The 17,814-nt window shown below is 48.4% G+C and overlaps 1 protein-coding gene across 2 annotated transcripts; it reads right to left on the bottom strand.

Annotated features, from left to right (window-relative positions):
* Positions 1–182: 182 nt before the first annotated feature.
* Positions 183–5,125, bottom strand: CUNH17orf58 (chromosome unknown C17orf58 homolog). Of its 2 annotated transcripts, none has more exons than XM_031354457.1 (5): positions 4,985–5,125; positions 4,765–4,863; positions 2,228–2,713; positions 1,928–2,122; positions 183–1,064 (listed from the first exon to the last, which is right to left on the bottom strand). In XM_031354457.1, exons 2-5 carry the CDS (start codon positions 4,838–4,840, stop codon positions 874–876), a joined length of 948 nt encoding a protein of 315 aa, XP_031210317.1. In that variant the 5' UTR covers positions 4,841–4,863; positions 4,985–5,125; the 3' UTR covers positions 183–873. The 2 variants fall into 2 exon arrangements, with proteins under 2 accessions (XP_031210317.1, XP_031210318.1); XM_031354458.1 differs by having other exon boundaries at positions 1,928–2,119.
* Between the last annotated feature and the right edge of the window lie 12,689 nt (positions 5,126–17,814).

Below are 17,814 nucleotides of genomic sequence, written 5' to 3'. Positions count from 1 at the left end.
GCTAGAGATTGAAGATTTTCCACACAAAACAAACCGGTTCCACTCAGCTGGCCCGTGGGCTGTCACTGGTGAACACTGCTGCCAAGGTTTAGAAAGAAAAGTTTGAGAAACGCCTCTTCTCAATCTTTAGGATCACTGAAGCAAAAACAAAAAACAAAAGAAAGAAAGCAAAGCCAGGTGCCTTCTGATTTCATGTCGAGATTTACTGCTTTACAAACACAATCATGATTCGACTGGGTCTTAACGTAAGAATGACATCAGATGCACCAGAAAACATGCTGGAATCGATGCCAGTTTGGCACAAAACAGGTTATTGGGAGCAAGGAGGCATGGCAGTACACAGGAGCTTGTATTTTGGTATCAGGAACACACCTTGAAGGATGTTTTGCTTGAATTAGCCCTTGAACTGTAATAGGTTTCGAACTTGGCTGGTGTTTGTTTGATCTATATGACGTTTCATATGTAAATGGCTAGGATGCTTACTCTCTTGTGTGGAATTTAAAACTCGATGCTTTAAATACAAAATCTGGCTTGACACATGATAGATACTATTCAAAGTTGTATATTTAAATTCGAGAAATGTTTTGTGAACTGTCTCCACTGGGGAAAATGTATTAAATTAAAATAACTTAAAAACAGCAAAAGTGGTGTGATCTGTTGACTGCTGGGGTCTAGTGTTTGGGTTGTGTGCATTACTGCCCTTGAGGGACTTTACCACTGTGCCCCGGAGCACACCTGTCAGCATTTTGTAGATGAAGTGACAGCGTTAGAGTTAAGCCACACACGTAGTCCATAAGGTAGCTGGCTGTGGGCCTAGTCTCACAGAAGCCTCCCGCCATATGAAGACCGACCACAAGTGCCAAGATGACCTGTTCAAAGGCACTGGGCGTGCGTGGCACCTCGAACTTGCCACTCCCGCTTTCGGTTAAACCTCTTCACATAGCTGCTGCTGCCCCGGATCAGCCCGTCTCCTGGACGCAGGCGCCCTCTTAGGACCTGGAGCAAGGCACTGGGGAGCTGCCTTCTCTTATGGTAGATGTGGCCCATCACAATATACCTGCTTCCTGAACAAAAAGAAACAGTGTCATTTAAATGCCAAGAAACAGTGAGATCTGAGCTTGAATCTCGTTACCTTGTTGTGCTTGTAGCAACTTATCTAAGCCATTGGCAACTGGTGAAAACTGTAAAACAGGTAGCCTGCAGACAGGCCACATTTCAGAACAAAGCGTTCTTCCGATATCATCTATCTCTAGGAAGAAGTGAGGATAGGTACCCCAACGCTGCCACTGACCCCCCCACAGCCCCCAAGTGACCTTTCTCGTCTCAGTCCTCAGACTGTAGGAGCCCCTAGGCATCCCTTTTGAAAGTGGTGTCAACATATCATATCGGGTTTTTGGGGATTTGTTTTGTTTTGAGGTCTTTTAGCCAAAGCTGGCTTTTGGGGGTGTGGAGGGAAGACCTTGAACTTTTGACCCTTCATGTTTCCAAATTGCTCCCAGGTCCTGGACTTGCACCATCACCGCTGGCTGTTCTGTGCCAACCAATGTTCTCACCTTGATGAGAGAGCTGAAATGGGGCTGCTGTCATCTAAACTCTATTGGTTAAACTACTGTCCCACGAAGGAGCTGGGATTGAGCCCCACCAGTAACCCAGCATGTGTTAAGGCTGAAACAAGAGGATCACCATAAATTCGAGGCTAAGCTCCATATCAAGCACCTGTCTGAAAAAAGACAAATTCTGGGACTGTAATTTATGGCGTGCTTGCCTTGGCGCGTGTGTGAGGCCCTGCTCAATTTATAGTCTTTGAAAAGGGAGTTGGGTGCTGGGGTGACCAACAGAAGCTGGGCAGCAGCACTCTGGTCCCCAATAGCAGTATAAAGGACACGATGAACTGGCCTTTTCGGGGGGCGGGGCGGGGTTTCAATACCGGGTTTAAATTCTGGGCACGGCTTATGGCAACTGGAGGAGTCCAGGGCTAGTATGTGCACGCGGAAAAAAAAGCCGTCGGGGGTGATGTACAGGCGACTCATCTTGTACAGCCCGTCGGGGTCCACCAGTAGAGTCACCAGGCGCATGCCTGCGCCCAACACGTCCACGTCGTGCACGATTCCGTTCACGGCTGCTTTGGAGAAAAAAAAAAAAAGGGTTTGGAAGAAAAAAAGCCTTACAACTAGCGCGGGGACGGGGACCGCGCGCACGGGTTCCCGGGAGGGTGCAGCGCGCTCACCGAACTCGCTGGCACAGTAGGCCTCGCGCTCGCCCGCGTCCGCGCTGCAGGTGCGCGCGCAGGGCCCGGCTTCCAGCTCGCTGTCCTCGGGCGGCGGCGCCCGCGGGCTTCCCGAGGGCTGCGCGGGGCCAGCGGCGCGCGGCCGGTTCGGGTGGGCGGGGCCGGCGGCGCGCGTGCCCGCGGGCCGCGGGGCCCGAGAGCGCGCGCGCCGCGGGGAGTCCTCGGGCGGGGACGCGCGGTTCTCCGCCTGCGCGAGGCGCGGACCCGGAAGCCCCGCGGGCGCGCGCGCCGCCTCCCGGAAGCCGGCGCGGTTGTCGGCCGGCGGCGCGGCCTTCCGGCGCCTGGGATCGAGCCAGGCGCGGGGTCCCGCGTAGGCGGCGCGCGGGCGGCGCGCGAACTCGGGCAGCGGCTGCGCGCGCGGCCCCGGCGTCTCCCGGGCGTCGGGCTTTCGGTGGGGCGGCGGCGGCGGCGGCGGCGGCGGCGGGGCTGCGGGAGAAAAGCGAGGCGTGAGCCCAGGGGAGGCGCTAGGGGAGCAGAGGAGCGAGCACCTGCCGCAGCCCTGCACCGAAGGACCCACTGCCTGTAGCGCCAGGCTTCGGCAAGAGGCTGGCTGCGAGTTCGAGGACAACCTAGACTATGGAGTCAAACTTTCCTAAGAATAAACAAGTAAATCCAACGTTAGTACTAAGAGGCCTAGGCGCATTATATTGTTAAAAAACCTTGCCTAAGGTGGATTTCTGAGTTCGAGGCCAGCCTGGTCTACAGAGTGAGTACCAGGACAGCCAGGGCTATACAGAGAAACCCTGTCTCGAAAAACCAAAAAAAAAAAAAAAAAAAAAACTTTTTCCGAGACAGGTTTTCTCTGTGTAGCCCTGGCTGTCCTGGAACTCACTCTGTAGACCAGGCTGGCTTCGAACTCAGATATCCGCCTGCCTCTGCTTCCCAAGTGCTGGAATTGAAGGTGTGCGCCACCGCCTGGCACCTATAGCTTTTCAAATTACGGTCTTCTATTTATTCTAGAACTAAACTGTTCGGTTAAACATCCATACCCTTTACACACACACATACATACACACACACACACACACACACACACACACACCTTTTTGCTATTTATGGTTTGTTGAGAAAGTACCAAGAGCAAGCCCCAAGGGGAAACGTCTCGAGTTACAGGTTTCTCCTAATTGTTTAAGCGCCCCTGACGACCGAGCTATTTGGTTTTCCCATCCGTGTTTACACTGTCATCTCGGCAAGGCAGCATCCGCATTTGTGAGTGGATTTTTATCTGGCTTCTTGGACACCACTTAGTAGTAAACAACAGCTTAAAAGGGGTTTTAAAAGCTTGGCTGGGAGGCAAAGGCCCCTGGGTAATTATAAAAAGCATACGTCAGTCCCATTACCCCTCCCCATTCGAAAATCTCCCTAATACCATGACACTTTTTTAAAAATGTATTAATGATTTTCTTCGGCTCTGCATACAGGTTGGTGCACAGCTTGAAATCTGGGCAACTTTGCATGTCCAGGGACACAATCTCTCCACCTCCCCCCAATGCCCCTCCAGCCAACACCCCACAATCTGCTTTCTTTCCGTTTGCATTAAAGAGCTTGTTCTGCCCCTCGCGGCTTTGACAGCATTTCATTTATAATGATGCCTCTTGCCAAAGGAATAATTCTGAAAACTCAGCTTTCTCCTAGCAGGAGTGGCTAGTCACACAGTTCATGGTTTTTGCAAAGCCACTGGATCTGACTCCCTATGCTAAAGTCGCGCACCATGCACAGCCGAATAAAGTTGGTGGCTATCCAACTCCTGTCAACTGTTGACCTCAGCTGCTTCCCCACAGATCACCATCGGTTGTCATGGAAAGGATGGTCTGATGTGGAGTTAAATGTCACTGAAGTCATTCGGTTTCCATGTGGAACAAATAATAATCATAATAATAATCATAATGACCTACGACAATTGCCCAGCTAGGTGTGGAAGCTATTTTTCCCAGAGACAGTGAAATGAGCAAAATATCCTAACAAAAGCAAAACAAAATCACCACCTGGCAGAGACTGCCTGATTTGTGCATGTGTGAGAGTGTTTGAGTGTGTGTGTGTGTGTGTGTGTGTGTGTGTGTGTGTTATCAAGGTTCAGGTATACCGGAGGCTATACCAGAGCTGCTGCCAGAGGGGAGTAGAATGCCCGGGATTGTCGCACCATTGCTGGCCTGTGTCACCATCCCAAGCCTGGGAGTCTGTCCACAGCGTGCCGCGACCCCTTTTGACACTTTCCCTCCTCCGGGATGCAGCTATTTAGCATGCAAAGTTTTCTCCAGCCTGCCTGGCAAGCACGAGATCATTTCAGCAGCAGAACTCGTCTTTCCTTCCGAAAAGGCTGCCAAGGGACATGAAATATTGGGAGACCCTTGTCGCTGCTCTCTGGCATGCACCCAGACCCAGAGTCGCCGGTCCCTCAGGCTCTGACCCTTGGCTCGTCCCGCCCTCCGTCTCACTCCTTCCCCGATCCCTGGGGCGCTGCATTTTAGCGATCTCACCTTTTCTCTCCGCCACCGGGGCTTCGGGGGACCATCCGACGATCAAACAGAGAAGCCAGAGGGCTCGAGCTGTCATTTTTGTAGACAGGGTTCCCCGGGCTGAAAAACGCAGCGAGGGCTTTGGCTCGCTTCCTCTCCCCCCCCTTCTCCACACCCCCACCCCCGTTCATGCTAATGAGGGGCAGCCTTTGGGGAAACGGGCATCGCTGGCTGCACAGACCATTGAAACAAAACGGAGCGGCGGGGATCTCGCCCTCTTTCCGAGGGGGGTCGGATGTGTGGTCCGGTCTGGGATCTGTGGGCCAGGAGAACAGCACGGCCTGGACCTCTTGCGCTGGGTGGGTGGTGTGCTTGGAGCGAGGTGACAGGCTGGGGGAGAGTGAGGGTTTTGAGGGGGCTGAAAGAACGCGAGTGATGAAATCAACAACAAATAAATTAGTGCTTAGAATAGCTTGGGCTTGTGGAGGGGAGGGGACTCCGGATGACAAAAAAACGCATTCCAGAACGTGTGAGGCAATTGCCTGACAAACCAAGTTTGGCAAAGCTCTTTGACTGTATATGCAATCTTGATATTCTAGAACCAGAAACGGGTCGGGGGGTGGGAGGGTGGAGGAGTGAGCAAATATTTTTTTCTTGACAGCCCTCTCCTCTGCCCCCTCCTCCCCTTCTCCTTCCCTCGTTTCTCCCTCCCTCCATCCATTGATAACTAGTATTCAGTTGGCCACATTCACCAAGTGTATACTGAATGCATAAAGATTGGCAAACCTCCTTTCCAATTCTGGGGCATCTAACTCCTTGGGAACAGGCAGAGTTTTTAGTGTGTTTAAGAAAAGCGAACTCCTTTCCTACTATGTTCAGCTTCCTGACACAGCATTTTGCCTCCATCAGTTCTGAGGGAAAGTCCCTTTTCACTCAGATGAAATAAAACCGTCATTTGTCAAGGGGTGGGGGTGAGGAGATTAGGATACCATTGCTCCAGAGCAAATCCAAAACCTTGGTGACTAATTCTCAGCCCACAGCTTCAAACCCAAACAAATGCACGAAGGCACCGATAGGAACGGCTTGGTGCGGGATGCACAGGGCTACTGCACAGGAAGCCTCGGGGTTCTGCGTAACTGATCCAGTAACGCTACAGTGCTGATGGACTGAGAAGTTTGAGGTCTCGGAGACTACTGGGTGGGAACACTCAGGTGGACCAAGGCAAGTCTCCATTTTTCCAAGGGACTAAGAGGCAGACTAGGTACACAGACCCATCAGTTTGTTCTCTGAGGTAGGAGTTACGGGGCAACTGGCTCAACGTTAGTTGCGAAAAGCATATCCTAGGGGACGTAGTTCAGTTAGTAAAATGCCCGCCTAAGAGGCATGAAGTGCTGGGCTGGACTGCATGCGCTTCGTAAGTGAGGAGTGGTAGGGCATGCCTGTAACCCCAACACCATTCAGGACATCTTCAGCCACACAGGGAGCTCAGGCCAGCCTGGGATAGAGAAAGCCTTGTCTCCAAAGTACTCACCGGAGAGTCACAGCTGGTGGCTCCAAAGGAGCAAGAGCTGTTTTTAAAAAATAAAGACAAAACCAGAACTGGAGAAATGGCTCCTGGGCTAAGAGCAGTTGCTCTTGCAGGACCATGTTCAGTTCCCAGAAGGCCACTCAACAACCGTCTGCTCCATTTCCTGGGACCCTGATGCTTCGGATTGACTGTCTCAGGCTCCTGCTCAGCTCCCAGGCCCTGCGCTTACACTCAGGCACGCACACATTTCCATGTAAACTTAAATGAATATTGTATGTATGTGAGTACACTGTCACTGTCTTCAGACACACCAGAAGAGGGCATCAGATTCCATTACACATGTTTGTGAGCCACCGTGTGGTTGCCGGGATTTGAACTCAGGACCTCTGGAAGAACAGTCAGTGCTCTTAACCACTGAGCTACCTCTCCAGACCCCTTAAATGAATATTTTTAAAAATCTAAACTTAAATATAGAAAGCAGGCTACAGACAGACAGACAGCTTAGAGGATTTTGAACCATGAGCTCCTGGCCAAGGAGGAACCCAGAAAGAGAAAGTGCACATGGGGACCCTAAAGTGGCTCTACTGGGGTCTGAAGGCCCCAGCAAGACAACTACGTTTACTTGAGAAGCCTGGGGACAGCTTAGTCACGAAGCACTGGCCTAACAGACGCAGCACACCGAAAGTTCTAACAATAACAAGTGACAATAGAAACGGAACCAGAACACGACGCCACGCTATCTGCAGCTTATCTCTCAGCAGGGAGAGGCTACAAGCAGAGTGAGTCCGGGAGACAATTATTAATCAGAGACCTCCTGACAACCTAGAAAACATAGCTAGGAGGTTAGGGGAGGAAGAATACTCCCCTCACTGAAAAGGAGGTACAGAGAGTGAATTCTCTGGGTTTGCTTCCCCAAGAACAGCCTTTCCAGGGCTGCCGAGACGGCTGAGGAGAGGAAAGTGCTTGCCACCAAACTGAAAGCCCCCAGTTGGATTCCCAGAAGCCCTGCGGTGAAGAGAAAGCATTGACTTCTGCATGTTCTCCTCTGCCCTCCATACACATTTATGCCAAGCACTTATTTAGAGAAAAGAAGGGTTGGAAATATTGGAGAGATGGCTCAATGATTAAGATCACTCCGTTCCCAGCTTTCACTTGTCTGCTCACAACCATCTATAACTCCAGTTCCAGGGGATCTGACGCCACCTTCTGGCCGCTACCGGTACTTCATGCACATGATACATGAGCAAAACTTAAATAATTTTTAAAAATAGCCTCTCCAGCCACACCAGCCTGTGTACATAATTCAGTGGTTCCCAACTTGGGACCTAGCCCGGGAAGCACTGTTAGCTTCATGTTCTAGACATTCAGATTCTAGATGGGAGCTGATATAATTCTCCCACATGATTCTTCCCCCATGCCAAGTGGATTTAGGCTTTTGCTTTCTCAGTTACAACCACATCTTAGATGTACCTTCACAAGACTACATTCAAAACATCCAGATCCAGTTCAGGGGTGTTTCTGGAATTCCACTATGTAAGAAATGTTGTGAATGCCCACAACCTACACCCGGAAATATAGAGGCAAAGAGAGTGTCAGGCTGTCTCCGGGGTTCCTAGAACCTTCCAGAATTGCCCCAACTATGAGAACTTCCCCGGCTAGCGAGATGGCTCAGCAGGTAAGAACACTGACTGCTCTTCCGAAGGTCCTGAGTTCGGATCCCAGCAACCACATGGTGGCTCACAACTACCCGTAATGAGATCTGACACCCTCTTCTGTTGCATCTGAAGACAGCTACAGTGAATTATGTCAGAGCGAGAGGGGCCGGCAGAGGTCCTGAGTTCAATTCCCAGCAGCCACATACATGATAGCTCACAGCCATCTGTACAGCTACAGTGTACTCATACACATAAAATAAAAATAAATCTTTAAAGAGGGAGAGAGAGAGAGAGAGAGAGAGAGAGAGAGAGAGAACGTCCCACAATCCAAGGCCAGCTCTTGGCCAGTGTGCTGGTGAGTTTTTGTCAACTTGACACTATGTAGAGTCATCTGGGATGAAACAACTAAAGGGACTGCCTTCTTCAGATTGACCTGTGCACATGTATGGCTCATTTTCTTGAGTAATGACTGATAACGGAGGACCCAGCCCACTGAGGGTGGTGCCACCCCTACGCAGCTGGTCCTCAGCTGTATAAGAAAGCAGGCTGAGCAAGCTTTAGAGAGCAAGAGAGGATCTGTGCGCTGTGCGCATGCCTGGTGCCTGTAAAGTACAGGAAAAGGTATTGGAGCCCCTTAGAACTCCAGTTACAGTTCTGAGATGCCCTGTAGGTACTGGAATCTCCTCAGGAAGAGCAGCAGGTGCTCGACTGCTGGGCCATCTCTCCAACCCCCAAATATCAGCAACTTAATGTCCAATGAGAAGCTGACTTGAGCAAAGCCCCTGTCTATAAATAAGCATGCTGGGGGATGGGGCAAGCAGGTAACTCCAGTACTCAGGAGCTTGAGAAAGGAATAGCCCGTGTTCACCACCAGCCAGGATACATAATAAGTTTTAGGGAACCTTGGAATGTGTAATGAGACTCTGTTTCATAAGAAAAGAAAATAGCTTTTCTTCCCATTGTCTAACAGCAAGGTGTTTCGTAATGGACCCCGGCGCAGAGTTACTCCCGGGCTTGGAATGTAGGGTAGTGTTGGTTTCTGGAAGCTTCCTGTGTTCACCTGCCTGATGATACTCTGTATTCCTTTGAGCTGGAAGAGTCCTGGGGCCTGTTTTCCTTCCCCTCGACAATTTCTGGTATGTGTGTGAACCTTCTGCTTGGCAAATATTTATCGAACGTGGATTATATGTTGGAATTTGCCAACAGATAGAAACGTCATGGTTTCCAGAACTTTCTGGATCACACCTGCGCATGTGGAAATGAGGCAGCCCTCCACCCATAGCTCCAGAATAAGGCTGAGAAGTGACCTGGAGGTTAAGCTCAGTCACACGGCCAGGCCAGTGATTTCGTTAGTCACACCTTCCGAATGGAATCACAATAAAATCTTTAGACCATAGAAGCCCGGTGAAGCTTCTCCGACGGTAAACTACTTGTGTAACTGGTACTCAGAAATCAATTTTATTATTCAGCTATAGTGATGCACACTTTTAGTCCCAGCACTTGCGAGGCAGAGGCAGGTGTATCTCTGTGAGTTTGAGGCTAACCTGATCTACAGAGTGAAGAAAAGACGATAATAATTACTTTTGCTAAAATCACTGACTTCCTACTCAGCTCTTACAAGTAATAGAATAAAAAAAAAAAGAAGCTTGTCACAGCTGAGAGAGCATCTGCCTAGCCTACACAAAGCCCTGGGTTCTGTGCTCAGCACTCTACACAACGTGGACTGTGTCCCTGACCCGCCTCATCCCCTCCCTCCATGGCCTCACACACACACACTCACACACACACACACACTCTCACACACACTCACACACACTCGCACACTATCACACACACACACACATTCTCAGAAGACAGTGGGGGGCCTGAGAGCTGGAGGGGTAAGCTAGAGGTCATCTTGGTCTCTACCGGGAGTCTGAGGCCAGCTGGGCTCCAGGAGATGATATAAGGAAAGTCTGGGAAGGGAGTACGGAGGCAGGGATGAGGGGCAACGGATGAAAGGTGGACTTAGGAGGAGTTAGTCTGTCATTGAAAATATTTATCTCGGGCGGTGGCGGCGCACGCCTTTAGTGGGGTAGGAACCTTAAAATAATGGGAGGTACTGGGAGGCAGAGGCAGGCGGATTTCTGAGTTCAAGGCAAGCCTGGTCTACAGAGTGAGTTCCAGGACAGCCAGAGCTACACAGAGAAACCCTGTCTTGAAAAACCAAACGGAAAAAGAAAAAAAAAAAAGAAAGAAAAAGAAAATATTTATCTCAATCCGGGATTTCTACCCCACATTTGACCATTTCGTTCCTACATGCACAACCTTTATAATACATCTTATTTAGCACAAGAGCGGGGCAGATATCTATCCTCTAGGCTATTATATCTCCCAGACAATAATCCCACTATATCATTTGCCATGTTTCAGCTAGGCTGCTCTTAATTCCAATTAGCTAACTCACATGGCCATTATTTTAAGGTTCTTACCCCATGGTGGCTTCTCCTCCACACACACACACACACACACACACACCTCCACTCCTGTCATGGTCTCCTCTGATTCCAAGCCCTGCAACCCTAAGTTCCGCCTATGTCTCCTCTGCCCAGCTGTTGGCTGTCACCATCTTTACTGGCAGTCACCTGCTTTTGCCTGCCACCCCACGCCCAGCTTGCCTTTATCTCCATGTACTGCTGGGAACTGAACCCTGGTCCTCTACAAGAGCAGCAAGCGCTCTTAATTGTCAAGCCATCTCACCACCTGGCAAAGGCAACACCTGCAGGAGGACCTAATTGAGGACTGCCTGAGAGACCAAGGGTTGCTGATGCAGACAATGCCAGCCAATCGGGAACTGCTGCTTGGAAGAGGTGCCTTCTTGGGACCAATAAGACGAGGGTGGAAGGTGTTAAAGAAGCTTGCAGTAGATTCAGTCAAGCTTGCTGTGTTTCTCACGTGCTCCCAAAAGAGGCTGTGTCATTGATTCTGTGCCACCTCACCTCCAAACACCAAGAGCAAGTAGGGTCCGGCAGTGGACAGTTCAGGGCACAGGCAGCACCAGGTGACCCTCAAACGAGGCAATCCTCCTGCCTCAAGCCTCTTAGTGATGGAATTATGCACCCAACTTTACCACACCCAGCTAATTATAACTCCTTTTCCTTCTTCTTCTTCTTCTTCTTCTTCTTCTTCTTCTTCTTCTTCTTCTTCTTCTTCTTCTTCTTCTTCTTCTTCTTCTTCTTCTTCTTCTTCTCTTCCTCCTCCTCCTCCTCCTCCTCCTTCTTCTTCTTCTTTTTTGGTGTTTGTTTGAGATAGGGTTTCTCTGTGTATCCTGGAACTGGATTGGTAGAGACCAGGCTGGCCTTGAACTCAGAGAGATCCACCCGTCTCTGCCTCCTGAATACTGGGGTTGAAGGCATGCACCACCACCTCCCTGAAACCTTTTCTTTTCCTTTTTTCTTTTTTTATTATTTTATTATTTTTTTAAAGATGTATTTATTATTACCAATAAGCCATCTTCAGGCAGCACCAGAAGAGGGTATTACATTATGGATGGTTGTGAGCCACCATGTGGTTGCTGGGATTTGAACAGTCAGCGCTCTTAACCGTTGAGCCATCTCTCCAGCCCTTATTTATTTAATGTATATGAGTACACTGTAGCTGTCTTCAGATACACCAGAAGAGGGCATCAGATCTCATTACAGATGGTTGTGAGCCACCATGTGGTTGCTGGGAATTGAACTCAGGGCCTCTGGAAGAGCAGCCAGTGCTCCTAACCACTGAGCCATCTCTCTAGCCCGCCCAGCAATCTTTTCAATTACACACTATCGTACAGTCGCATTGGTCCCATTAAGTAAGTCATCGGCACTTTCTGGTTCTCTTCCAAACTTGACTCCGTAGTCCCACAGTGTCTCCAAGTTCCTCAGACTTTCAGACATGGCGCTGATGTTTCTCAATTCGACATGGAGAGGCTACAAGCAGGTGGGTTATTGTTCCCTAACTGAAAGGAAACACAAAGGAGTGCATTCTCTATTTCCTTCAGGCCCCTTTGCACTCACCGCCACGCATAAAGACCTGAGTTCAAACACCGGGCCCCACATGGTGGAAGGAGAGCAGAGATGGAAGGAGATCATCCTCGGGCAAACGCATGGGCGTCATAGTGTGTGGCGTGTGTATGCTCCCCTCCACCCAAAAATAAAAAGATAAAGAAATATGAATTAGAGCCGGGCAGTGGCGGCTCCAGAGCAGCCCAACTCATCTCCTATAATCTTGGCATTGTTCCATGAACGGCAGTATTTAGCTCAAGCCTTGCAGGCAAAGGAGATCGATGCAGACCCAGTACAGGTCTGCCTGGTACTCCTAGTTCGGTTTGGGGGGGTGAGGTGGGGGGGGGGGTGAGACCTTCACCTTGGAGGCGTGCCCTCTGCTGGCCGCTTCTGAGATCTGCAGCCACTAGCCGGCCTCCTCTCCAATCCTGTTTCCTCTCCAATCCTGTTTCTGCCTAGGTTTTTCACCTTTGTGTCTCTCGTTTGGTTTGAAGGCTTTTGGGTGTTTCCACGTTCTGCTGTGTAATGCTTATGGTTAGATTCTCACCCCCTTTGTTGTTTCTATTTAATTTCTAACCAGGGGACTGGAGAGATGGCTCAGCCCTAAGAGGCTACTCTTCCAGAGAACCTGAGTTCAATTCCCAGCACCCACATGGCAGCTCACAACTGTCTGTAACTTCAGTTCCAGGAGATCTGACATATATGCAAAACACCAATGCACAGAAAATAAAAACAAATCATTTTGAAAAGAAAGAAAAGAAAATCTAGCAAAAAATTTACTAAAAATGATATCTTTGCTGCCATTTTAAAGCTAAAGATTAAAATAAATTTATTTATTTATTTATTTATTTATTTATTTATTTATTTTAGATAATGACTCAGCCTGTACACCAGGTAGCATGGAGCTCACTACGTAGCCCAGGCTGATCTCATGCTCTCAGTAATCCATCTGTCCCAGCCTCCTGAATGCTGGGACATATGCACATGGCACCGTGACATCTCCTTTATGCAGTGCTGGGGGCAGGTTTCAAACACAGAGCTTTTTTTGTGCATGCTAGGCAAGCATGATACCAACCAAGCTATACCCTGAGCCCCTTAAAATACAATTTTGAAAACTAGTATTAATTTTCATTTAATATGGTGGCACACATTTGTAGTCCCAACACTGAAGAGGTGGAGGCAGGAAGCTCATCCTGGCTACACGGCAAGCTGGAAGCCAGCCTGGGCTACATAAGACCATGTATATACCCAAACAAAACGAGGGCTCCACAGAGATGGCTCGGTGGTTAAGAGCACTGGCTGTGTCTTCCAGAGGACCCGTGATCAGTTCCTAGCACCCACTTGGCAGCTCACAGCCATCTATAACTTCACACACACACACACACACACACACACACACACACACACACACACACACGAAATGTGAAATAAATGAGTTCCCTGTTTTTTTTTTTTAAGATTTATTTTTATGTATATGAGTACACTCTAGCTGTACTGATGGTTGTGAGCCATCATGTGGTTGCTAGGAATTTGAATTTAGGTCCTCTGCTCGCTCCGGTTGGCCCTGCTCACTCCGGCTTAAAGATGTATTTTTTATTGTATCTAAGTACACTGTAGCTGTCTTCAGACATACCAGAAGAGGGCGTCAGATCTCATTAGGGATGGTTGTGAGCCACCATGTGGTTGCTGGGATTTGAACTCAGGACCTTCGGAAGAGCTGAGTGGTCTTTTGTTTTTGTTTTTGTTTTGTTTTTTTGAGACAGGTTTCACACACTCACACACACACACACTCACACACACACACACACACACACACGCAAGCACAACACCTACACACACAAACATATGCACACAGGCAAGAACCTGCCCCCCCATATATATGTATATGTATATATATGTGTGTGTGTGTGTATTGCAGGATATTTGATCAACCCATGAACTCCAAGATCATGGTATTTACTGAAAAAAAATTTTTTTCTAGTTGTGGTGTGGCTCAGCCCTTAGCATATATACCTTTAATTCCAAACAGTGAAGGTAAAGTTAGTTTGTAGAAGGAAGCAGCCATGTTTGAAAGTGACTTACTTTTTTTTTTTTAAGAATTATTTATTTTATTTTATGTATAGGGGGTACACTGTAGCTGCCTTCAGAAAAGGGTATCAGATCCCATTACAGATGCCACCATGTGGTTGTTAGGAATTGAACTCAAGAAGAACAGTCAGTGCTCTTAACCACTGAGCCATCTCTCCAGCCCCATGAAAGTGAATTTTTTTTAAGATTTATTTATTTATTATATGTAAGTACACTGTAGCTGTCTTTAGGCACACCAGAAGAGGGCGTCAGATCTCATTACAGATGGTTGTGAGCCAACATGTGGTTGCTTGGATTTGAACTCAGGACCTCTGGAAGAGCCATCAGTGCTCTTAACTGCTGAGCCATCTCTCCAGCTGGAAAGTGACTTCTAATTGAGTGGCAGACGATGTGACCGTATCAGAGAAAGATTTGACAGAATAGGATATGCCCACCTTACATGAGAAGAGAGAGGAAAAAGAGGCTACTTTAGAATGAGCAACACAGAGAAAAAAAGGAGGTATTTTTACCGGGAGAGTTTTACAGAGACAGGTTGAGGGGAGGGCAAGCTGGACACAGGCGGAGGCAGAATGAGAAGGAGCGAGAGAACTGAACACATTGCTGAACGGCGTCTGGGGTCAAGCAGAGCAGTTCAGTCAAAGGTTGAGAGAGAGAGACCAGATGGGATCAGTCAGTGTAGAGAGGAGTTTTGAGCCAAACAGGCTGAGTTGAAACAGCCAGGCAGACTTCAGAGTCGGAAAAACTAGAAAGGGCGAGCTTAGTCAGCATGAAGTCTCAGAGGCTGAAAAACATTCTAGGCTAGAAGCTTCCAGGATTAGGCCTAGGTTAGCAGCCAGAGGCATGCTCATGCCAATTACATCAGGTGAACAAAATATACTTTTACACATCTATTTATTTATCTATCTATCTATCTATCTATCTATCATCTATCTATCTATCTATCTATCTATCTATCTATCTATCTATATGAAATTGGAGGGCTGGAGAGATGGCTCAGTGGTTAAGAACACTTACTGCTCTTGCAGAGGACCCAGATTCAGTTCCCAGCATTCATAGCAGCTTCCAACTGTCTGCGCTTTCAGTTCCAGAGGATCTGATGCCCTCTTCTGACTTCCTAGGGCACCAGGCATGTCTGCAGTGTGTGTGGTGCACATATACACATGCAGGCAAATCAGTTATGCATGCACATGAAAAATACAGGTGGAGGACTGGTGGGATGTGGTGGTGTGTGTTAATCTCAGCACTTGGGAGGTCAAATCAGAGGATATTTCAGTCAATGTTATATCTGTCTACATCCAAGCTACATCTTGGGTGTATGCAGGTGCGTTGTGTGTGTGTGTGTGTGTGTGTGTGTGTGTGTGTGTGTGCATGCTATCCAGGCTACATCCCGGGTTATAGAAAGAGACCTGCTACAAAAAATTATTTTTTCCTTCAAAACAATGTTCCAGCCAGGTGGTTACATGCCTTTATTCCTAGCATGTGGGAGACAGAGGCAGGTGGATCTCTGTGAGTTTAAGGCTATCCTGGTCTACAAAGTGAGTTTCTGGATAGCCAGGGCTACACAAAGAAACCCTGTCTATGAAAAACAAAACAACTGTCTCATTAAGGCCAGGTTGGCCTCTCCAACTACTATGTAGCTGAGGATTGAGCTTGAAGTGCAACTCCTCCTATCCGCACCTCAAAAATGCTGGGCTTACAAATGTGCCACCATACCTGGCCTTTAAAATTAACGAAGTTTTTATCTGTGTTTTTTTTCTGCTTTTGTTTCCAGACAGGGTCTCTCATGTAGCCCTGGCTGACCTAGAACTCATCATCTAGATCAGGCTGGCCTCAAACTCACAGAGATCTGCCTCCTTCTGCCTCAAGGGGGCTTCAAGTAAAGGTGTGTGCCACAACACCCACCAAAATTAACTAAATTTTACATTTCAACCGTTATGAGTTTGGAAAACAAACAAACAAACGAACAAACAACTAAAGCCTAAGGAGGGGAAATTTGAAGTTAAACTGTGATGGAGTCCTGTGTTGGGGACAAAGAGAAAACATGCTTGTAAATTTAGAGAAAATGCTGCCAAATAAGAGTGTCTAGTGACGCAGTGGTGGCACAGGCCTTTAATCCCAGCACTTGGGAGGCAGAGGCAGGTGGATTTCTGAGTTCGAGGCCAGCCTGGTCTACAGAGTAAGTTCCAGGACAGCCAGGGTTACACAGAGAAACCCTGTCTCGAAAAACAAAGTAAACAGCAATGACCAAAAACAAGAGTGCCAGGTGACAAGAAAGTGTAAGAGAAGATATGAAGGGTAGGGGTGGGGTGGGGGCCAGCCTGGGGCAGTGCTCATGAACACTGCCACAAAGCCAGGAAAGATGCTATTAGAAGGCTTGGGGCTCAGAGTCAAGAGCCAGCAGAGGGGCCGACTCAAGACACAGACACAAGGGGGAAATTAAGACTTATCTCTTCCCAAGAGGGATTGCTAAACGCTCGACAGATTTCCTGAGGAAGACAGGGCTCATCAAAAAGGCCCTGATCATAAAGCAGGAGACCTTCTCCTCTGAGACACGAGGGAAGGGTAGGGGGTGGTGGAGGTGCGGGGTGGTGAGAAGCTTGCCAGCTTGGTTGGCACTCAGGAACCACAAGCTGGGTTATTCACAGCCACTCAGTGAAACCAGCTGACATAGCTGAATGAGTTGGAGTGAACAAGCTGAGAAACATCTGCCAGAGAGGAGCTGGGGTGAGGAGGTTAAAGAGAGGAATGAGGAGGGATGATGGGGTGAGGGCTGTGAAGCCAGGGGGTGGGGGAGACCCCAAAGGGCAGTGCCCGAGGGTACCCGAGGGATCTAAACCTGCCATTCCTGAGCACGATCTTGCACTTGGATGACTAGGACACAGTGTTACTACTGTCCCCAGTGCTATCTACCTACGTAGGCACAAAAGAAATGTCAGGGTTTTTTTTTTTTTAAAGATTTATTTATTTATATGTAAGTACACTGTAGCTGTCTTGAGACACCCCAGAAGAGGGCATCAGATCTCATTACAGATGGTTGAGAGCCACCATGTGGTTGCTGGGATTTGAACTCATGACCTTCAGTCAGTGCTCTTAATCGCTGAGCCATCTCTCCAGCCCTGTTTTTTTTTTAGTATTCATTTTCAATTTTTTAATCTATTTATCTGTAGGTATATGCAGATGTCTAGAGAGTCCAGAAGAGGGCGCCAGATGCCCTGAAGCTGGAGTTACCGGCAGTGGAAGCTGCTCCGTGGGTGCTGAGAACCGAACTCTAGCCCTCTAGAAGACTGCTAACCACTGAGCCATCTCTCCAGTCCCCCGCAGGTGTGTTTTTAAAGTAACTACTGCCCGAATCTGAGCCATCTCTTTAGCCTGTACAGGTTTTTTTTTTTCTTCTTAAATTGGAATCGTAACAGACATACAGAAAATCGCAAAGACGGTGGAGAGCATTTTCCTTGTGTCTTAGCTTTCATGTCGCATCTCACCACGATCATGATCATATGTCATGACCAAGAAATCAACCTTGTACATGAAGGGAGAATAACTTTACACTGTCTTCAGGCTGCATTATTTTCTACGACTCTTCTCTGTTCCAGATCCAAACCCAAAGTCAGGTAGGATGGCACTCACCTGCAGTCCTAGGACTTAGTAGTGTAAAGGATCAAGTGTTCATGGGTCAGCCTGGGCAACATAAGACCCTGTGTCAAAAAAACAAAAATAGCCGGGCGGTGGTGGCGCATGCCTTTGATCCCAGCACTTGGGAGGCAGAGGCAGGTGGATT

This window comes from Mastomys coucha, unplaced genomic scaffold (genome assembly GCF_008632895.1).
Source record: "Mastomys coucha isolate ucsf_1 unplaced genomic scaffold, UCSF_Mcou_1 pScaffold5, whole genome shotgun sequence".
Lineage (NCBI taxonomy): Eukaryota > Metazoa > Chordata > Mammalia > Rodentia > Muridae > Mastomys > Mastomys coucha.
Note: the sequence above shows the minus strand (reverse complement) of the source record. Positions and strands in the feature narration are given on the sequence as shown.